We start from the raw sequence: 24,060 nt of genomic DNA on the forward strand, positions 1-24,060 counted from the left end.
GTGGGAGATCTGGAAAAACCTCCTGGCTCCTAGCTTCGGATCGACTTAGTTCCAGCCATTGTGGCCACTTGGGGAGTGAATTAGCGGATGGGAGAACTTCCTCTCTGTATATCTGACTTTCCAATAAAAATATAATAAGTCTTTTTTTAAAAAAAGAAAAAGTTGTGTCAGACACAATCAGCAACTCCAGGAAGCTGTCCTAGCAGAGAAAATGGATGGGAGAGGAAACAACACAGAAGATGCAATTCCAACAAGTCACACTTTGAAATATGAACAAATAAATGAATATGTTCAAAGACATAAATGACAATCTGCATTTCACCCTACCCAAAATAGACAATGTACAAGAAAACAGGGGTAAAAGGACAATGCAAAATGGTGTTTTACAATTAATTTTTATTTTAATGTTAAAAAAAAAGAGGTGGAAACATTTTTTAAAAGAAGTCATGAAACAAAAAATTTAAATATCTAGAAATCTTAAATAAAACAATGAATACTAGTAACATGGTAATTGAAATACATAACTCAATAAAATATCAAGTACTTTCAGAAGAAGGTAGTGGACATTTATAAGAAGGAAGACAGTAGTAAGAGACAGAAAATTGTAGAGACATACAAAGTATGTTGGAATGAGAAGTCTGAAGAGCATCCAATACAAATTATTCCATGAAACAATGACTTGCCAGGAAAATGTGTTAGTTCTTAATTTTTAAACTCAACAATATAAGAACAAAACTCTCAATAACAATCCAAATGAGAAAATGGTGTATAAAATCAAGAAAAACAGGCTCTACTGTCATTCAGTCCACTAATCAACAAAACTAGTAACAGTTTTTTGTATATAGTTACATTTCTTTTCCACATGAAACATATAACAATATAGTCACATATACGAGGTTTGTAACCAGTAGGATGCTACAATCCTGTTGGCTTTCAGGGCCAACTACTGACAGAAAGAGTAGATGCAAAAGTATTCAGATATATTTAATCACATAACACTGAAGTTAAGAATAGGTTCATGATTTGTTTAGTAAGGATCATGGAACACACTGAAACAAGATGACCAAACAAAGAAAAAGCAAATGTAACTTCTCTCTATTCAGTTTTCCTTGGCTCTCAGATTACTCAGCCAGCAGAACACAGCTCTACAGTTTGTACTTAAAACTTGCTTCTTGTGTCAAGAACCCATACAGTCCCTACTTGAAACATAAGATTAGACAGCAGAGACCAACTTGAGTCACACCAAGTACGTCAAAAGGCACAAGGCCTGGGAGGGGAGGGGAAGGCAAGCAAAGTGAAATGAGAGGAGAGACAGAGATCTTCCATCCACATGGTGGCAACAGCCAGAACTAAGCAGATCTGAAGCTAGGAGGCAGCAGCCTCTTCCAAGTCTGGCACATGGGTTCAGAATTTCAAGGCCTTGGGCCATTCTCTGCTTTCTCAGGCCATAAGCAGAGAGCTGGGTCAGAAGTGGGACAGATGGGACACTGCATCCATATGGAATGCAGGCACTACAGGGTGGAGGACAGAGGACTATTACTGTGCCACCAAGCTATCTACAAGATTTAGACAATTGTTTTATAGCATGCAGTTATAATTCCTCTATTTTTTTATTAGCTGTGCTACTCTCTTACAATATCTAAATTATAAATTAAGCCTTATTAGAAATAGATATATATAGAAAAACATATTCTGTCTAGGTTATAGTGTTTTCTGTGATTTTAGTCTTCTAGTAGAAGTTTGGGAATTTATCTCCTATGAAAAATGGGGGGGGCCCGGCGCGGTGGCCCACGTGGTTAAGGTCCTTGCCTTGCATGCCCGGGATCCCATATGGGCGCCGGTTCTATCCCGGCAGCCCCGCTTCCCTTCCAGCTCCCTGCCTGTGGCCCGGGAAAGCAGTCCAGGACAGCCCAAAGCTTTGGGACCCTGCAACCGCGTGGGAGACCTGGAAGAGGCTCCTGGCTTCGGATCGGCATAGCATAGTAATAAGTGTTGTTTAGGATGTAGGGAAATGAAATATTCATAGACTATTAAGAAGGCAAATATGAAGTCACTATAAAAGGTTTGACAATTCCTTTACAAGATAAAGATACGATACAATTACATATGATCCTGCAACTGTACTCATAGTCAAATATGCAAAAGAATGGAAATGAATATTTAAGCAATTATTTGCGTATAAATGTACATACTAACACTATTCACAGTAGCAAAAATGTAGAAGCAATTCAATTCTCCACCAATGGAGTATATTGGTATTCATACAATGGGGAAATATTCGTTCGTAAAACATAAAGATGTTCTCATACATGTTACAATGTGGATGGATCTTTAAAAGCATATGGTAAGTGAAATGAGCCAGACACAAAAAACTCACATATTGCATGATTCAATTTAAATGAAATATTCAGAATAGGTAAATCCACAGAGAAAGAATTAGATTAGTAGTTGGCAGTAAGTAGAAAAAGAGACAAATGGGGAAAAGTGGAGTGACTGCTTAATACTGCCATGGTGTCTTCTGGGGGTGATGAAATGCTTTGGAATTAGAAGGGCTCAGCCCACATGTTAGTAATGGACTAAATATTTCTGAATTGCATGCTTTAAAAGATAACTAATTGCAATGTGTATATAGTTAATTGTTATCTCAAAATACATCTATTTTTAACATATGTTATAATGAATGGCAGATATTTTTCTCTAAGCGTTTTATCTCCATCTTCTTGGAAATATGTAGCTTCTAAATATTCATTTCTACTTGGAAAAAATAAACTTGCTTTGAAGACCAGGAGACTGACTTAGCAAAGGAAAGCAAAATGTTTGAGCACCCCTAAAAGTATAGTGTTTGATTTTAGATTTTTAAGCAATTATTATTAAATTTTATATTCTTTCAAACTATGGCCCGCAATAAAGTTACTACTTAATCCAAGAGAGAACAAAGTACTCCAACCTGGAATATGCAATTGATCAGCAGCTTGTTCACATTTTGTCAGTGAGGAAAAATGATCAAACGATAATTAAAATAAAGAAGACTCAGGCAGGTGCAGAGGCATAACAAATGAAGTTACTGTCCACTATACCTGCAGGCCGCAAGAGTCCTGGCTGTACTCCCAGGTGTTCCATTTCCAATTCAGTTTCTTGATTTTATATCCTGGAGGGAGCAAAGATGGCTAACGCTGTTAGACCCCTACCAATGTGGGAGATCTCAAAGAAGCTCCTGGCTTCTGGTTTTAGCCTGGTCCAGCCCAGGCCAAAGTGGCCATATGGGGAGTGAAGCAGTGGATGGAAGTGTGCATTTGCTCTCACTTTCTCTTGCTCTTTTTCTCTTTCTTTCTTTCTTTCTTTCTTTCTTTTTAAGATTTTGTTTGAAAGGCAGATTTAGAAAGAAGGAGAGGCAGAAAAAGATCTCCTGTCTGCTGGCTCACTCACCAAGTGGCTACAACTGCTAGAGCTGAGCTCCAATCGAAGCCAGGGTCTAGGAGCCTCTTTTAGATTTCTCACATTGGTGAGAGACCTTCTTTTGCCTTGGAAAAGGAGCAGAAGATGTCACAAGTGTCTGCACCACTGCTACTCACAGGAGATAAGATAAAAATCCTACTTTCTGGCTTTGGTCTTGCCTAGTGCTCGCTGTTGTGGTCATCTGCGAAGTATGGCGAATGAAACTGGTGAACGGAAGACTTGTCTCTGTCTCTCCTTCTGTTTTTGTAAGGCTTTCTCTGTTTAAGGCTTTCAAAATAAATAAATAAATCTAAAAAAAAAAAAATAGAAGGAAGAGTGCCTGTACCATAGCAGACAGAGCTGAAACTGCTGTTCATTAACAAAAAGTAAATCTATTTGCCAATACTGCCAATAATGACCAAAATTGGGAAAAGGCAGAAAATCAGTAGTTTTTTTTTAAAGATTTATTTATTGCTATTGGAAAGTCATATATACAGAGAGGAGGAAAGACAGAGGAACATCTTCCATCCATTGATTCACTCCCCAAGCTGCTGCAACAGCTGGAGCTTAGCTGATCTGAAGGCAGGCACCCAGAGCCTTTTCTGGGTCTCCCACATGGGTGTAGGGTCCCAAGGCTTTGGGCCGTCCTTGACTGCTTTCCTTGACAAGCAGGGAGCTGAATGGGAAGCGGGCTGCTGGGATTTGAATCAGCACCCATAGTGATCTCGATGAGTGCAAGGAGAGGACTTTAGCAGCTAGGGTACCGCGCTGGGCCCAGAAACCCAGTTTTAAGGAGCAAACATAATCCCAAGTAAGATAAACTCAAAGAAATCTATGCCAAGTTCTTATAATCAAACTTTCAAAAAGTGAAAAAAAAGGAAGAATAATTAAAACATGTAGCAAGAATGAAGTAATAAGTATAGCTGGAAAATGATTCAAATGATGCATTTTCATCAGAAACCATGGAGTCAGATAGAAGAGGTATATTTTTCAACTGCTGAAAAAAATAACTATTAACCTAGAATTCCATGGCTAGTGAGACTATTCTTCAGCATTGAATATTAAATCAAGATATTTCAGATAAATGAAAAGAGTTTGTAGCCAAAAATATCTAAATCTAGTCCTTCACACTGAAACTAAGTTATCACTAAAGGGAAAAACCTGAAGGTTAGAAATGATGAAAAACAATTAAAAATTTAACATAGTTATTAATGGGTAAACATAATAGATCCAAATTGTGTTTAAAAATTATGATATAGGAAACTGATAAATTGGAATGCACTAAAATTACAATTTAGCCAAGTGGGTGGAGGGGCACAATATTACAATATTAATAGGCAAGGATTGTGGGATAGTAGGTTAAGCTGCTGCTTAGGACATAGATTTCATATCAACCTGTAAGTTCAAATGGCTAATGTTGTGCTTCTGATGTGTCTTTTTTTAATGACTCCTGGCCCTGATTGGAGTTCTTGGCTACTGAGCTTGGCGTATCATAGCCAACTGTGGCTTTGTTGGCATGTGGAGACTAAAAATAGCTGGTGAAAGATCATTTTGGTCATTCTGCCATCCAGGTAGATAAAACTAAACTAAATACACTTTTTAAAAAGTTAAGAGAAAAAAAAACAATAAAGTACATGATGGCAGAAAATATTTTCAAACCATATACCTTAGTAAGGACTTGAACACAGCACAGCTGAATAACCTGTAAAGCTTACCAACAGGAAGCAATGTGGGGGGAATGGTGCTGTCTCTCACATGGGAGAGCTGGATGGTGTTACTGACTCCTGGCTCTGACATTCTGCATTTCAGATAAATAAAAACCAATACACCTGAGAGAAATCGATATTGTGAGATCTGATTATTGTTTACAGCTCTTGCCTGTATTCATGAGGAACAGTGGTTTTTCTACTATTTCATTAGTAAGTAGAATTCATTATTTTGTAGAGATTCAAACTTGTGATTATAAAATTAACTAAAAATATGTCATGGTAAAAATTGAAAGGATAAAACTAAAAGGTGAAAGATACATACGATCTGAAGAGGTCGGGATAATATTCTGCCAGCCCTGCTTTCAGACCAGAGATGGTCACCCAAGAAACTGTTGAATTTATTTGGACAATAAGATGCTGGACTCTATGCATGGTACATGCTTGCAATGAAAGAATTATGACCGGATTTGAACTATAATACTGCAACAAGGTGGAGGAATAGACCATAGGGAAAGGGTTTGGGGAGGGGTTAGGGGAATCCCAGAGCCTATGAAACAGTGTCATAAAATGAAACGTAGTTTTAAAAAAAAGAACCAAATTTCTGGTCCAGGCCCGGAAATTTAAAGTCCTCGCCTTGAACGCGCCAGGATCCCATATGGGCGGCCGGTTCTAATCCCAGAAGCTCCACTTCCCATCCAGCTCCCTGCTTGTGGCCTGGGAAAGCAGTCCAGGACGGCCCAAACCCTTGGGACCCTGCACCCATGTGGGAAATGCGGAGGAGGTTCCTGGTTCCTGGCTTCGGATTGGCGCAGCACTGGCCATTGCCGTCACTTGGGGAGTGAATCATCGGATGGAAGATCTTTTTCTCTGTCTCTCCTCCTCTCTGGACTTTGATATTAGTTTCTTTTTTTTGTATTTTAGTGAAAAGAAGACATATTTGTTACTAGTAACTTCTCAGGAAACTTTGCCTTTTTTTTAAGATTTATTTTGTTTATTTGAAAGGTAGAATTTAAAAAAGGGAGATAAAGAAACAGGAGGATCAAGAGAAAGAGAGATCTCTTCTGTTGGTTCTCTCCCTAAAAGGCTGCAATGATCAGGCCTGGGATGGACAGAGCAGGGCGCTTCTTCCAGGTCTCCCATGTGAATGCAGGAGTCCTGGGAATTGAGCTATCTTCCACTGTTTTTCCAAGCACATTAGCAGGAGCAAGACGGGAAGTGAAGCAGTCAGGACTCAATCAGGGTCCATGTGGGATGCTGTTGCTGCAGATGGCAGCTTAATCCACAATGCCACACTTATTGAAGAAAATGTAACCCTGCAAGTGTTTCTATCTTAGGTGGTTGATAGTTGCAAGCCTGTCTCACATTTTCACTTCATTCACCAAGCAGAGTACCTGTCAGTCACACTGTAGTAACTGAGAAAATTTTGCTTATCAAATAAATACTCCACAAATAAATCTCCTTTTACCACATTGTTTAAAAACATTTCTGAAAAATGTCACAAATAAACCTCCTTTTACCACATTGTTTAAAAACATTTCTGAAAAATGTCACTACGTATTTTTATTATTATTAATTACATTGCATTACATGACACAGTTTCATAGGCTCTGGGATTCCCCTAACCCTTCCCCAAACCCTCCCCCCATGGTGGATTCCTCCACCTTGTTGCAGTATTACAGTTCAAATTCAGTCAAGATTCTTTCATTGCAAGCATATACCAAGCAGAGTCCAGCCTCTTATTGTCCAGATGAATTCAATGGTTACCTGGGGAGACCATCTCTGCTCTGAAGGTAGAGCTGGGAGAATATCATCCTGATCAATTAAAAGCCCCAACATAACATCAATGACAATTTATAACATTATGGAATTAACTGACATGGTATTGAATAACCAATATGTTAAAAAAAATGCAAGCTCTTAACCACATCCTGTTACTACTTCATTGACATTTCAATTCTAGTTTATATCCAGAAGTGACTGCTATACACCTTAAAATGGCTATAGGGTACTATTCAGCTGTCTCATGTCTATTTTCATTTTAGTATTTAGCAGTTTACAGTTTTGAAGCATAATTTTGTTGAATTTGGCAGATATTAGGATAGTCTGGCTTATAACTCTAACAAGGTATATGTCAACAGTTGAGATGCAGAACAGTTTTAGGAGGGGAGTGCAGAGAGATCTTCAATACCTTAGTGAGGAGTAACTAATCTTTGTGTCCTACCTAGTAAGGTATATGTGAATCCATACTGAATGTCACTATATTTTAGAAAGCTACACATGACCTGAAAAATATCTCTTTTACAACTGGTGATCACATTAATATAAGCAGCTGTCAGAGAAAGTGACACAGTGTAACATTTACTGTAACAGTAACTCTGCATTTAATTCAAAGAGCTATTTGTAAGATACAGCTATCAGAATTCCAAGAGTTCTGTAACTATCTTTTAAAAAGCCAGATTATGCTTTGTTTCATTTTACCTCATTAATGGATCTGTGTTACTTATACCTATTATCTGCCTGAATTTTCCAGAAACAGGTAAGATCTCACAACTACTTACTTGAGTTATCTCATTTTATTTTGTCCCAAAATTGACTTTCCTTTTTTGGAGACAGAAGTTTAGTAAAGACTGTCAGATCAAGTGTTGATAGATGATAAAGTATGGGTGAATTTTTGAAAAATTATGCTGACAAAATCTAGTCATAAGAATCACATATTGTATGAGCTCATTTATATAAAATGCTCATGTATGAAAATTGATAAGACACAGAAAGCAGAAACATATTTTCCTAGGGCTACAGAGGTGTGATGAGATGATCAGAGTGGTGACAGTTAAGTCAGTTAAGTTGTATGGGTTTTAGAGCAGGAGGTGATGAAAATGTTTTAAAATTGATTGTGATGATGGATGCAGTACAATCTTTGAATATACAAATATACTTTATATAGGTGAACAGATGGCTCCTGAATTGTATTTCAATAAGCTAGTACAATGGCCAGTAAATATTTCTAGAACAAATCTATGCAGTGCATAAAATAATTTCTGAAATATTTAGCACTGAAGGAATATTCTCTGCTTACAGTATATGTTCAAATCATAAGCCTATTTCTTCAGAAATCTAACATTACATGGAAAATGAGGTAATCAAAAATTACACATCATCATTTAGTATAAAAAAACAAGCTTCTAAATTCTAACCAAGGAAAACTCAGTGAATTTATATATAATGTCATATGATAAATTCAAGCATTTTAAAAGATCGAGGCTTTTTAAAAATTGCATATTCTGAGTATCAAAAATTAACTGCAAATGAAGAAATAGCTAAGTATAGAGGAGGTTAATTATATTAGTCCAACTCCTCTTTGTCTCAAAAGGAAAAAAAAATGTTCTTTCTTTTTGGCCAGGCTGAATATAATAGCTTGTGAATTATAAGATCAAGCAAGCAAACTGTATGTTTTCTAAAATATGAGTATCCTTCATCAACTTTTATACTTAGGACAGCTAAAAGACCAATGTGGAGGGATCAGCATTAAGCCCAAAGGACAGTCAGTACACAGCAAGAAAGAAAGCAATTCCCTGGTGTCTTTTGCAGGTCACTAGCAAGGACCATGTTAGCAGATCCACACCAGACCCTTAACAGGCAGTTCTACTGCTACCCGTAATTAGCTTGGACAGCTCTGGCTCCAAGAGTAGCAGCAAGGCTACACCATAATGAGCTCAGCTGGGATTAGCAGGACAGGGCAGGGAACCAAGAGAGCTCAGGCATTCTGCATTGCGTATGTATCTAGGAGATCAAACAAGGATGGCTGGCTAGGTTATCCCCTCTCCACCTCATTCCAAAAATGAAGCACGGCATTGTCTAAAACACAGGCTAATGAAGAACGACACCTCCAACAGATGAGAGCCACATTAATTAACACAATCCCTAGATCATATTATACAGTTTCTACTACAGCTAGGAAATGTGCAACTTGTTATTGCATGAAATATATATGTGTGTATATATCTATATATCTATATATAGATATGTTTAAAAGGTAGTCTTTCATTGTTTTTTATTGGCAAAATAAAAGATTATTTCTTTTCAAATTCTATATTTTCCTAATGGCCATTAAACCACAAAAACATTCCTTCCAAATGTTTATCTATCTTAATCTATATTTGTTATAAACTCACTTTTGAATCATGAGTTCTTGGTTCTCCCTTTTGAAATATGCCAATTCATTCCATACAGCATCAGAGTCTTCTTGTTGAAGCTGTTCAGGATCTGCTCTCTTTATTTTTCTGATTTCATCTCTAATTAAAATGAAGGTACTTTTCTCATTAACATGTTCAAAGTGAAACAAGATTAAATTACACACTTTTTTAAAACTTAAAAACAACTAAGGACCAAAATTTTAACCCAAGCTAACCATTTATTGGTTGAATTTCCTAAATAAGTATGTACAAATTAAAAATCTATATTATAATTTCTCAATGCTAAGATGCTAAGGTGCTACCATGCAAAGCAAACTTTAGGCAAACACGTGAGATTCTTAGGTCTATTTCTTATCGCTTCCTGTACGGTCACAATAAAACATATACTGTAGAATTGTAATAGTAATGAGTAAATCAACTCATTTGGAATTTGCTGCTAAGCAATCTGAATATACACAGTATAGATACCAGACTCAAAAATAAGCTATTATCCGTGACCGTGTCAGAAAGTAGATTGTACTCCTGTAGTGGTTACTGAAAAGTTAAATAAGCAGGGGCTAAATCTAGTCAAACTGCTTCATCACCACTTCACCGACAACCAAAATGAAACACTTCATTTTCATCAAAGGAAACAATCAGATGTGACAATTATGCACAAGTGATGTCATGTGCCCCTTACATTTTCATTTTTTTGTACATAAGTCTTCATTTGTATTTTTTTAAGTGCTGTGCTGGCCAATTTACATACGGTATTTTTCTATAGAACAGACCAATGTGTTTCATCAACACTGCCCTTAAGGATCCATCTCAGAAGATGAGAGGGTAGAAGATTTTCTGAACTTATTCAGTCCTTTGCCCTTTGTTGATACAGTTAGCAGGGGAGCCACTTACAAATAACCAAGGTCTGAACACCTGTTCAGAGCAATTGAACTGAGACCACCAATTCATTCAGATAAGCTGGAGAACTGATGGATAGTAAAGACCTTCAAATTGCATTATAGGTTGAAATAGTTTTAAGATAGTTAACTGCATGTGAGAATTTCCTATTTATTTCTTCCCATTAAACCTTAAATGCCTTAAAAGTTACAAACATTTTAACAACAGTACTTTATTTATTCAAAAGCAGGTTTTCAATCATAGGGATGTTAACTATTTTTCTTCAGCAATTCTATTGACATTAAAGATATTCAATAATTCACAATCACCTACAGGCAATAATATCTGAAAATGGTAGGAAAATCTGGAGTTGCTGTTAGTACATTTTTCTGTTTCATTTGCCATATTCATTTGCATATTCAGAACTAACATTTGACTACTAAATAATTTCTTGAAAATCAAACAAAAGCCATTAAACACCTATACAATGCTACCCCACTCCATTTAATATTTAGGGAAATGTCTTTATGAGCTAAGTAACTCACGTGCCACTGCCTTCCTCCCACTGTTTTAATTGCTCTTTTACTGCTCTGTAGTTGGTCTGTAACATCTGTAGCCTTTCCTTGCGTTTTTCATGGGCATCTCTTAGCTCATCATTTTCTTGGCTCTGCAGAACACACACAAAAAAAGTGAGTTTGAAGAAAGCACGGTATACTGTTTCAACTAAGAAGTTAGACATCTAAATACAAAATTTGAAAGAAAACAGCATGTAAACCTGATTCATTTTTTAAATATTTATTTTAGCAGAAGAAATGTTTCTTCAAGCCACAGAATACATTTGCTTCACAAATCTAACTCACTACAGATTTTAAAAAGTTGCTTCCACAATTTTGCAGTTTTATTATCCAATTATTTTCTTTCCTTCTTTCCTAACATGCATACAAATTTTCACAACCCTACTTAAAACATCTTGAACATTCTTTCTTTCATCACAAAAATGTCTACACACAAAGCATAATTCTTTTGTTAAAGAGAAAGTATGATTTCTTTGGCCCATGCATTCAGGATAAATATATATAATCAAATGCAGGATCATGGAGGACAGAATGAAACAGAACCCAGGCTAGAAGTAGCATAGAGTATGTAACCCGAGTTCCACCATGAACAATGGAAATGGGGAGACCTACGCTTACTATACTTGAAGAAATCACAAAATTGACAAAACAGCCACTAGCTGGTTTTACTCCACTTTTGCTTTTAACAATTTAGGCAGCTACATGTAAATGTATAGCACACAGGATAAACTTCTTTCTAATAGGTCTAAACATAAAGCAAACTTATGAAGCTCTAAGTCTTATTGCTCAAAAAGCATATGCACATATTTAAAAAACAATATGTGTTGAGTCTTTTGGTGAGAATTTCAAATATTCTTTTAACTCATCCCTAAATGAATAAATTTGAGGTAGGGAAAGCAAGAACTCTAAAACTTGAATCACATTAGCCATGTAGGAGTAAATCCATCAGAAACAACTCAGTTTCATTTTGTAATTTTTCTCCTGTGTGTTGCATAATCATTAGAATGCTAACTAAATTACTTTGTCCTATCAAATATGGAAGAGAAGACAGGGGTTTAAATCACGGTAATTAAATTTAATAATTAATAAAGGTGGAGAACCTAGTACTGTGCCTTCCCTACAAAGGCTGGCTTCTTCCCCGTCTCTTTCCAGCCACTAATAGTGATGCTCTGACAAGAGCCAAATTCACTGTTTGACCTAAACAATCAAATGGCAGCTAACAGGGTTTGCACTATTTTACTACACTTGTGTCTCAGCAGTATAGCAACTGTCCATTATACCTTGACTGTATCTTAGAACACTACTCTTAAGTAATTATTAGAACACATTTGAATTACTTCTCGGTCTTTTGGCTAACATCAAGTGTAGAACATATTTGAGTCTCACACATACCCAGAAGCATTCTATGTGCCATATAGAAAATTGATAAAAATTTGCAAAAATGACACCATTTCATAGGGGTATTTGAAATAATGTTATTTTTCAGAATTTTAAGAGATAAACAAATTATAGTTACTGTAAACTGGTTTTAAAAGCAGGATAATTTAGGGGTCAGTGTTGTGCCATGCAGAATAAAGCTGGTTCCTGTGACATTGACATCCTATGTGGGTGCTAGTTCACATACCAGCTGTTCCAGTTTCTAGCTTAATGACATGGGAAAAACACCAGAAAATTATCCCTAAGTGTTTGGGTTGCTACAATCCTGAGGGAAACCCAAATGAAGCTCCTAGCTGCTAGTTTTGACGTGACCCAGTCCTGGTTGTTGTATCTGGTAGATGGAAGATTCATTCGCGCTCTCTCCTCTCTTTGCAACTTTGACTTTCAAAAAAACAAATCTTTTTTAAGATTGGATCATTGCTAAATTAATACAAAAAATTAGGATACTGATTTCATTTTTGTCCGTTTTAATTTAATAATCATGAATGATTCATATACAAGATGTTAAGTACTGACAACAGTTTAAATCATGCTGATCAAAGTTGCTCAGTTTAACTCTGACACAGCTACTTCAGTGTGTGTCCTTCGTTTTCAAAATTCAGGCCAACTATACTCTTTCCTTAAAGACACAAAGAATAATTTAAATGTGAACTTGAACTGTTCACACTAAATTAGGTAAGCAATCCATATATCGCTTCACTTCTTTGAGCTACAAAATTTCCAAACATATGTGAAATAATAAGTAAATTAGTAAAACACAAGATCGATAAGGAATAATGTTGATATATTTCCACAGATGAACAAAAGTTAATTATATTTATTGGACAATTGTTTGGCCTAGTATATAAGAGGCCCCACATCCTGTAATTCAACACTTGAGTCTGACACCCAGGTCTGATTTCCGACTACAGTTCCCTGTTACTGCAAAAGCAGGAGGCAGGAAGAACGGCTGAAACAATTAGGTTCAGCAGCACAACAGGAGACCTGCATTCAGTTCCTGTGTCCCACCTGTTTCCCAGCCTATTCCCACATATCCAAGCCAACGTACACATTTGGTGAATCAATGGATGAGGGGATTTCTTTCTCCACTGCTTCACAAAAAGGAAAAAGGGGGAAAAAAATTAAAAGGACCGGAAGGGTCACCACTGAGAACTGTCACAGAACTTATTATAAATTGTTTAATAAAATTATCAAAAGACATTTAAAGATAATAATACCAAAGAGATTCATGGCCAAACATAATTTCAAAATAAGACCATAGTTTATTTAAACAAATTCAAAAACAGCTTTCTGTAAATTTTTCTTCATTGAAGCCAGGCTGTTCCCCACCACTCTTAAAATGAGTATCTAAAATTATTATAATTTATTTGTAGTTTAAGTTTTTTTGCAATAATTTCAGCAAGTAGTTCTCTCTATTAGGCAGTAATTGTGGGAAAACAGTCATACAGATGGATTTTTCTGGTACAATTTTACTTCTTCCTTAGTTTGTGATGTCTAACAAAACAGTAATTAAATTACAATAAAACTATTAATATATAGACAATTAAGATGAAACTTGATGGACATCATGAATAATTCTCTTAAAGTACAGTTTCATTAAGATTCCTGCTTGGGAATATAATTATTGGAATGTGACTCAAGCAGTTAGTGTAGTTGCTATTGTTCATTTATCATACTTCAGAAAAGGAAACTAAATTTTATTTCAAAAGTATATATTAAAAAGAGATTTTGAAGAAAAAAGTTTCCCTATTTTAATACTGCAAGAAGGCTATATGAGCCATAATCATTCGTCAAAGGCATACATATTTCCAGAAATGTCTGAAAAGAATAAGTAAATCACTGTCTTTCATAACCTAACCAAGTTTGGTTAGTGATTCTAAGTCAATATTTCATAGCCAGTAAATAATACAGTGAAAGCAACGGAACTTTAATTGAGAAAAAATGTCACTAAAGATTTTACAAAACAAGATCTACGACTAAGAAATATATTTTAGGGCCCGGCGCAGTAGCCTAGCAATTAAAGTTGTTGCCTTGAACGCGCCTGGATCCCATATGCGCACCGGTTCTAATGCCGGCAGCACAGCTTCTCATCCAACTCCCTGCTCAGCTGGGAAAGCAGCTGAGACCAGTCTAAAGCCTTGGAATCCTTCACCTGCACAGGAGACCTGGAGGAGCTCCTGGCTCCTGGCTTCAGCTTGGCGCAGCACCGGCCGTTGCGATCACTTGGGGAGTGAATAATTGGAACAAACATCTTCCTCTCTGTCTCTCCTCCTCTCTGTATATCTGACTTTGCAATAAAAATAAAATAAAGCTTTAAAAGAAATATATTTTTATCACAAATTACTACATATTTTTAAGAGGGTACTCAAAAAATATACGTGGGCAGCAAATCAGTAAGATTTTTCATGATCTCATTCAGTAAAAGGTGTACTGAATACCTACTAAGGATTTTGCTTTTAAAATAGCTACACTAGCAGCTCAGAAACGGAAAACAAAAAAGTTGTATTAAGAGACTTAAAATGGTCTTTTTGAATTCCTAAAACAGAAATGGTGTTTGATTTTGTATTCTGGTTTGATCAAATGTCTTCTGAAAAGACTAGGGTGACTAACAACATGAATACTGCTTTTATAACAATAGTTCCAACTTCTGAAAAGAGGGCAAGGAAATTAACAAAGTTTTAACAAACAAACAAATGGTTTTACTATGGATACTTACATATATAAAGTTCATGTATATCAGAGAATTAAAAATCCAGACACATAAAATGTGCTCAAGACATATTAATATTATTAAGTGATAATTAGATCCCGGCGTGTTCGAGGCGAGGACTTTAGCCACTAGGCCACGCTGCCGGGCCCCAGAAAGAGAAATATTTTAATCCATTGCCACAATCAATTAAGCAGGGAATGTTGTTGTCTACAACGCTTTTACTAGCTTCTGGAAGAAGAGTGCTCCACAGAACACTGAAGACGATGACAAAAATTCAACATACGGGGCCGGGGTAGAATCCTTCACTTGCAAAGTTGGCATCCCATGTGGGTACTGGTTCTGTCCCAGCTGCTCCTCTTCAGATCCAGCTCCCTGCTTACGACCTGGGAAACCAGTGGCTCAGGTCCTTGGGGCCATGCATGCAAGTGGGAGACCCAGAAGGAGCTCCTGGCTTCAGATATGCTCAACTCTGGTCATTGTGGCCATTTAGACAGTGAACCAGTAGATGGAATATCTTTAGCTCTCTGTCTTTCCTTCTCTCCGTATATTTGCCTTTCCAATAAAAATACAGAAGTAAAGTGCTTAGCAGTCTGCAAAAGGAACACTAGATTCACAGATTTACTTTAAAAAACCAAAAGATGCTAGTTATCTGTTGACATATGCCCTGCTCCACCAAGAAAAAGTGTTACCAGAAAATCTTGGTAGATGTTTTCCTTAGCTTAGTATTAAAATAAAAAGCCAGAAATCAACTGCAGACAGGTAAGTTTTATTTGCAAATTCATCCGGGCAGGCACCTCCGGGGAAGATGTTCCCTTCTGGCGGTCTCTCAATCAGTTAGGAAAAGGATGGGCGATTCTTGTGCTACCTACGGGAGGGTATGGCCCAGATTTTAGTTCGCATGGCTGGTCTCAAAAAGTACTATGTATTCCTAACTCCTAGTACCAATCAATGTGACTTTTTAAAAGATTTTTTACATTTTTATTGTAAAGTCAGATATACAGAGAGGAGGAGAGACACAGAGAAAAATCTTCTATCCCATGATTCACTCCTCAAGAGACCACAACAGCCACTGCCATGCCGATCCGAAGCCAGGAGCCAGAAGCTCCTCCGGGTCTCCCACACGGGTGCAGGGTCCCAAGAGTTTGGGCCGTCCTCGACTGCTTTCCCAGGCCACAAGCAGGGAGCTGGATGGGAAGCGGGGCTGCCGGCATTAGAACTGGGGCCCATATGGGATCCTGGCATGATGAAGGAGAGGACTATAGCCACTAGGCCACCATACTGGGCCCTAAAATCAGTGTGATTTTATTTGGAGACAGAGTCTCTGCTAAAGTGTTTTAGTCAGTAGAGTGGGCAGTAATCCAATATGGCTGATATCGTATAAAAAGATAATTTACATAGGATGGAATAATGTGCATATATGGAAAACAATGTGAAGACAAGGGAAAATATTAGCTAAACATTAAAGAATCTGTGATACTGCTACAGACTTCGGGAAACAGAACATATTCTCCATCACAGTCTTCAGTAGAAACCAACATTGCAGACTCTCTGATTTTGGATTTTTCTATCCTTCATAACTTTGACATACAAATGGCTGGTGAAGCCACCCAGTTGGTGTGCCTTTTTGCAAGAGCCCAATAAAATTAACACAAACATGGTATTAATTACTATTTCCCAACAGAACATGATTTAGGATGACATTATCCTTCAAAAATATAAAATCTTGTTTCTCCCCCAATGTTGCTCCTTTGGGGAGGAACATTCCTCCTGGTTCCAGGATCTATCGTAAGAATAGCAATTGAGCTACTAGTTGGGGTCCTTACTAGAATGTGAATTCTACCTCCCTGGATTCCATTTTTATCAAGAAAAGGAAAAAAGTCAGGAAGTTCCGTTGAGGGAAAGCAAAGAGACTTCCCAAAGCCAACTTTGACCAGGTCAAAGCATCAGTCTCATCTGTGAATTTTTATTATAAAGAAGCAAGGAAATGGTGCCTGAGATTTTACTTCATTTTGAGAATGGTATCTGATATGGGATATGGGAATCCCACAAAGTGGTTCAACCCATTCTCCCACAACATCCCTCCCCCATAGATAAGCTTTCTGAAAATGTCCATAATGGCATGAGAGTTAAGACATCATTTAAAGCATAGGCAACCTACATCAGAGTTCCTGGGTTTGAGTCCCAGTTCCACTCCTGCTTCTAGTTCCCCACTAATGTGTACCCTGGCAGGCATCAGGTAACAAGAAGTTGGGTCTCTGCTAAATGCACGGTAGACCTGCATTAAACTTCTAGATCCAGGTGTTGGCCTGGCTCAGCCACAACTGCTGCAAGCATCTGGAAAATGGACCAGCAGATGGGAGATCTCTGTCTCTTCTTTTCTATGACACTCTGCTTATACCTGTTTACATTTAGTACACTAATAAATTTATCATCTCTTTAACCAAAAAAGGGTTTTGAAGGATAGTAACTATTAAGTCTCTTTGTACACATGCTTGACAATGATAATTCATAATGATGCTTGAGTATTTTCAATGCTCAGTAAGTTGATATTGACTAAACACATTAATAAATAACTCACGTGTTCATCTACATTTTATATATTTCAATTAGGTTAGATGTTAGGTATGGTCATCTGGTCATTTTATTTTTGCTATAAACAACAATTGATTTCCTTTTGTTTTAGAGCAGTGAAACTCTGTAGAATGATAAATTAACACAATGCTTAGAATCAATGTAGGCAAAATTCTAGTTATAGCTTACCATCAGCTGTATTTCTAACTATATTTTGTTCTACAGCATATATGTGTTAAAACTTTCTTTACCTAACAGCAGTCCATTTCATATAACACAAAACCTAAACAAAATATACTAGATTGTATTCGTGTAATCACAGAATCATAAGGTTTATAATAAAATGCCCTAAGTCTATCTGATAATCAATTTGTGACTGAAGCTTGAATACAGCACCATACTGGGTAGCTGTGAATAGAGAACAAGTTTGTTATATTAAAGACAAAGAAAAAATAATAAAGTTCTCAATATAGTTATATGATAGCTAGGTTGTCATAATAAACATGTAACGCTTTCTCTGAGAAACAGAATTTACAAAGTATGTACAAAAAACATGAGCTCCCAAAGACAGGCAGGTTACTCACAGACTTCTTAAATATAGGTAGGATGTTCATTTCAGTATCATGCGCTAGGACACAAAGTCAGTTTGAATGTGTAATTTTTATGTAAATTATAATTACATGTGATCTGAAATAGGTTAATATGGTCACTTTTATTTTTTTCTTGTTTATCATATTTGAAGCATCATAACAAATTCTCTTGCCACTTGCTATAGTTCTACATTTTTGTTTCTGTGAAATTATAAAACACTATTCCCCTCTAAGAAAAGATATTCCCAATTTTAAGTTAAACATTTTTTGAAGAATTTAGTGTTATAAATAATTATTTGATTTTCAGATAGCAAATATGTTTATGACTTTATGATCAACCAAATTTTAAAGAATAAGACCAACTGATTGCATGCTCTTATACAGGTGATTAAATTCAAGAAAGAAAAATGACAAAGAGGAATATTAGTGAAATATATGTTTATCTTTTTTAAAAAAATCTTTGCATGGTTACTAGTAGAGAAACGATTTAATGTTCACCTTTAGTTGTAGTGCCTTCTCTAAATCTTCAATCTTTCTTTCAGCTTTTCTCAGCTTTCTTAGCTCCTCTGAGTCTGCGAAAGAGCTCTTTGGGGACAAAGACCTTGAACGTTTCACAGGTGGTTCCTTGAGAATAAAACAAGGACATGGTTGAACTAGTTGGAACACTGGATTATGAAAGACATGCAAAATTAAAGAACAAGTAATTTTGAATACTAATAATGAATTATAAAAAAAAATTCTGCATGGAATACCAGAGAAATAACAAGCGGAATTACCACAGTGCTACCGCTAAAGGTTTCTCTGTGACTCGTTAATGAGAATATTCATTTACATTTACATTGTTTCTTTCAGAATAATGATGTCCCATTAGGGAAGACTAAAGGGTTATAGACTCAGAAATGCAAGAAACCTCATTACAAAGGAGGGGATAGAGGCTGGTCTAATTGCTCTATAAGGGTCCAAGGTTACACTTGATAGGACAACCAGAAACAAGAGGGAAAGGATTTTTTTCCCTTTGAAATAGTTTAACACACTGTGAAGTTGAAGGAACAATATGCTTGAGGAATATAAATACAACAGACAGTAGATCTTACACCATAATGACCATATGGTCATTAACTATAATGTGGCTAACTAGAGACAAGAATGTGTGTTTGTATTATGTACAGCTCCATATACCAATCTGGAAAAGGAATATGTGAGAGCAACTATTAAGCTGGGCAACAGAAAGCTCATCTTCCTGGTCTGTCCTCAACAAAAAAAGGAACTTTTCTTCAGAATGCTCATCTCCTTTTTATCAAGTTTTTATTAAAAGCAGGGAAACATCAAAGCAGTATGTTTTAAAACTTCTCCTATATAAGCAACAACCAAATTGTGCCCTATAATGTTAATTCTCGATTTTAAGAATATTTAATTTAAACAAACCTTGTGAAACTACTTCAAGCTGCTTGATACAGTTATGTTTTCATAAATAAATACAAGTCACTCCTATGAATGTTACTTAGAAGGAATGGATAAGAATAGGGCAGAAACACGAGTTTACTTTAAATGCTTTTTTCTTCCCCCAATACCTTTTTTGAAATGTTTCCTTTATTTAAGCTGTGCTCACAGGAAAAACAGAGTCAAAAACAATTGTCTTACATGAATTTCTGCTTACAAAAAAGCAGAAGTGTATCAAGTGTGAGCAAACTAAAGGTCAATACCTTATTTTCAGGGAAACATGATTTCAATGTATCCAAAAATCACACATTAACAAGATGACATGAAAATTCTACACTAAGCATTCTGTGGAATCTTTTGCAGTTTTCAGAACTATGCAATAAATACTATGAAAAGGAAAGTTCCAGACATAAGTGATATATATTCTATACAAATATCTGCATTTTTCTGTTAAATCTATATAATTACACAGGCTAATGTTAAAATCCACTTAATGTATCATATCCCATAGGGACAGTACTGTATTATATCTGAATTAAACAGAAACATTAGATTTTTCTTTTCCTTAGTAAGCTGAATAAATGATAAATATCATTTGAAACTAAAATTTTAATCATACAGATAATATACCAGATAGCTGAAGGATACTTAGGAAAATTACCTAAGAATAGGAACTAACTGTTAAAATAGGTATGCTATTAAGAATGTATTCAGTTAATGAACTTAGTTATATATTACTCAAGTCTTTAAAAGGGAAAGTTCACTATTTCTTAGGGGTATTTTACTGAGCATTCCACAGATAACACTGTAACAACTTCGTGAAACAGAAGCAGTAAACAGTGACTGTTGCTTGTTTTAGAACTTCATCTCTTCCCTTTCCAGACTCATCCTTACAAATTCACAAAATTACAAAATGCCTCTACCTTATGTCCTCCTTGAGCACTTGACAGGATGTTGTTCTCTGAGAAACCCTTGTAAGCAGGTCTTTCCCCTGAAAGTTTTTCATTTGCTGCTTGCAGTTTCTTTTGTAAATACTCAATTTCAGACTTCTGTGAGACCATCAATGTTTCTAAACTTGTTAAAGATGGCTGTTGAGATGCCTGTTAAAAAAGTATACAGGTAAGTTCATTTCTTATTTATATATTTGCAAATACATGTATATATACTATATAAATCACAGATTGTTACATGGAGAACATTTAACAATAAATCAAAGATTATCTCAAATAAAATCTTATCCATCCCAGTATGATGCTATTGTTCTTGAAAACTTAACCATGGGTGAATGTAAATATTTTCATAAATAATGCTGTTGTTTAAACTTGCAGGAAGAAAAAAAAACACCATGTGGTGGCTGCATGACATATACCATTCATCTGCAAATGAGTTGTTTCAATTTTAGAACTAGAGACATATGCATTTCTAACAAATTTTTAATGCACCATCTGATCATCATGAGTCACTCAAGAGCACAGAATATAAACCTGGGAAAGGGGAACAATCACACGATCAGTCCAATTAGCTTTTACTATATCATAATTTAATAATGACTCCTCAAAGAACTCTGATAGTTTCAAAGTCAATATATTTTACAACATTCTCTTATGTATGTGTCAGAAAAATTACTAATGGTAAACACACATTTTAACAACACAAGTCATAGAAAAGTTAATCTTACAGGAAACCTGTTCAAGAAAACTTGAGTCTTACTAAATTTTAACATCCCCAGTTGGATGCATGTGAGGCCATTAAAACCCATAAATACACGCTATTTCAAAACAACCACTTCATCCGCAAAGAAAGAAAATTACCAAATCACCATGAAAAGAAAGTTTATGCTGATTTGCCAACAAGTGAATGCCAAATCTTATGATGTAAATTAGTACCCTTGAATATACCTTTGTTTATACTTACTGAGAATCCCATCCTACCTCTGTGATAATACCTTATGACTTTAAGAAATACAAATATATTTATAACAAAACACATTTTAGTTCTGAATCAATAATGGGAGATGTCATCTGTTTTCTTATTTGCATACTCTTTCACTAAATTATTTCAGGAATGAGCATTTATCCTAGCAATTAAGACACCCAACATCCTATATCAGAGTACTTAGGTTCAGTTCCCACCTATGGATCCTGATTTCAGTTTCTTTTCAGTAAGTACTGGGTTCCTGTCCCTCCTGTGGGAGACATGCTTTGTGTCCCTAACTTGTGATAGCAGCCTCTGACTATCTCCAGCTGCATCAGCATCCTGAAAATGAACCAGCAGATAGGAGGTATTCTTTTTCGCCTTTTCCTCCTACTTTCTCTCTCCCTCTCTCTGCCTTCCCTCATTCTCTCTCCTTATACCTCGCAAATAAGTAAATATTTTAAAATATTAAAATAATGTATACATTTTTCTTCCAGTAAGTGTAAATGATTTCCCCTATTTCTTCATTCTCATTTAAATCACTGTAGAGATTTTATTCCTTTATTTTCCTCCTATTTTATAATTTAATTTATGATGTTTATGATATTTTTTTCCTGTGACTGGGCTAATAAGCCAAACCATCATAAATTTCTATGTGCTCTTATCCAGGTCTCCATTTATTAATTTCATTAAATTATGAAGGATGTATTAATTTGCAAAACAGATTTTGATTAATTTATTCAAGGTCAAACCAAAAACTAGGAACAAAATAGGCAAACCACTGGCTCCTATAATCACTACCCAAAAGTAAAAGCAAAATGAAATGTCAAATTATATTCAGTCTCATCATGCAGAAGTCAGGCAGGTGTTTATGTCAGCTGCTGCTCAACCAACCATTGTTTCATAGAGGAATGGAGTCCACCATTGTCAGATCTATTGTTTTTTTCAACAGAAGAGAGAAATTTAAATTTCAAAGGCAAGTTTCCAAATTTTTAGATGTTGGTTGACCCAGTTTTAGGACTTCTGTACACTGAAAATATCATGGTAGAAGAATAATCTGCTATATATTTGCTAGGAATGTTCTGAAAAATACATCAAAGGCTATAAAAAAATCACACCTTTGAACTAGAATACCAATTACGCTGATGACTGAGATGCAAAATTTCCTTGAAAAATTAACTTAGAAAATGACAGTACAAAAGGACATCTTGTACTCTATAGACTTTAGTAACATGACACTAATTTTGATTGAAAGGTCCTACAGAAGATATGTGACAGAATGTGTAGCTCTTGAAACATTGTGCACACTACAATTTTAAAAATTAAATATCTTGGGAGTGCTGTTTAAGCATAGTAGTAAAGATACTTACATCCTGTATCAGAGAACCTGAATTTAATATCCCAGTCTGGGTCCTGAGTCCACTCCCTGCTGATAATGCATCCTGGAAACAGTGATGCCAGCTCCTATTAATTGGTTATATACCATCCACATGGGGAACCTGGATTCAATAGTGACTCCAAGCTTCAGCTCATTCCAGTTCCAGTCATTGAAGGCACTTAGGAAACTAACCAGCAGTAAGAGGTGAGCTCTCTCTTTTATCTTTCAACCTCTCTCAAATATAGATGAAACTTTAAAAAATAAAATTAAATCCAAGTAACAACGTCTGGCATTATTAGAGTAGAGTTTCACTGAACTTGCCTGATAAGTAAACAATGTTTCAGGGCTATTATGATTTACAACAAATTGTAAATCAAATAGCTTTTGTCTTACTAAAGTTTTAGTTAACCATTTTGATTTCCTACTGTATTCAAATTGTAGTAAGTATGGGTTTGGCATGGTAGCACAACAGGCTAATCTTCTGTCTACAGAGCTGGCATCCAATATGGGCAGGCCTTGTTCCAGCCACTGAGTTTCCAATTCAGCTCCCTGTTTATGAACTGGGAAAGCTGTGAAGGATGACTCAAGACAAGGCCCCCTGCACCCACATGGCAGACACAGCGGAAACTCCTGGCTCCTGGCTTCAGATTAGCTTTGATCTGGCCATCATGGCCATTTGGGGTGTGACCAGCAGAAGGAAGACCTCTCTTTCTTTGTCTTTCCATCTCTCTGTAAATCTACCTTTCAGAGAAAAGGAGTTTAAATCTTAAAAAGGAAGTAATGACTAAGTAGTATTTATTGAAGAAGTAGTTAGTGTCTAGTTCCGGTTAATCATTTCATAATCATTGAAGTAATTAAAGTATTTATTCAAGCAATTTATAAATTCTAAATCAATGCACACAACGTAGACATAAAATGAAAAAACATTTTAAAAGTACATTATAATCTCAACAAAAAAGCAAGTTACTCTAAAACAAAATTTCAAAGAAAGTTGTGATGTTAAATATATGCGTAGATTTTGTGGTATAATTTTGCACATGAAACATCGAACGTATACATATATCAGAAAAAGTGGCAAATGACTTGTCCCTAAAAAGTAACTCAGTTTCTTTTTGGAGGAAATCAGGTTTACAAAAAGTATACACAAATTGTATTACAAACATACAGTGATTATATATACTTGATTAGGTATTTTATCTATTTAGTAAACATACTCATATTTATAACCTATA

General features: G+C 35.9%; 1 protein-coding gene across 2 annotated transcripts in view; it reads right to left on the reverse strand.

The window, feature by feature from the left end:
• Nucleotides 1–24,060, reverse strand: part of CNTLN (centlein) — a 244,813-nt gene that overhangs the window by 107,077 nt on the left and 113,676 nt on the right. For both annotated transcript variants that reach the window (XM_040962776.1, XM_040962775.1), the window contains exons 9-12: nucleotides 20,460–20,636; nucleotides 18,595–18,720; nucleotides 10,759–10,880; nucleotides 9,317–9,436 (exon numbers count right to left, since the gene is read on the reverse strand). In XM_040962776.1, coding sequence (XP_040818710.1) covers nucleotides 9,317–9,436; nucleotides 10,759–10,880; nucleotides 18,595–18,720; nucleotides 20,460–20,636 — 545 coding nt within the window. The remainder of the gene's footprint in view (nucleotides 1–9,316; nucleotides 9,437–10,758; nucleotides 10,881–18,594; nucleotides 18,721–20,459; nucleotides 20,637–24,060) is intronic.

This window comes from Ochotona curzoniae, unplaced genomic scaffold, assembly GCF_017591425.1.
Source record: "Ochotona curzoniae isolate NIBS_2020 unplaced genomic scaffold, NIBS_Ocur_1.0 scaffold_3208, whole genome shotgun sequence".
In the NCBI taxonomy this organism is placed as follows: Eukaryota; Metazoa; Chordata; class Mammalia; order Lagomorpha; family Ochotonidae; genus Ochotona; species Ochotona curzoniae.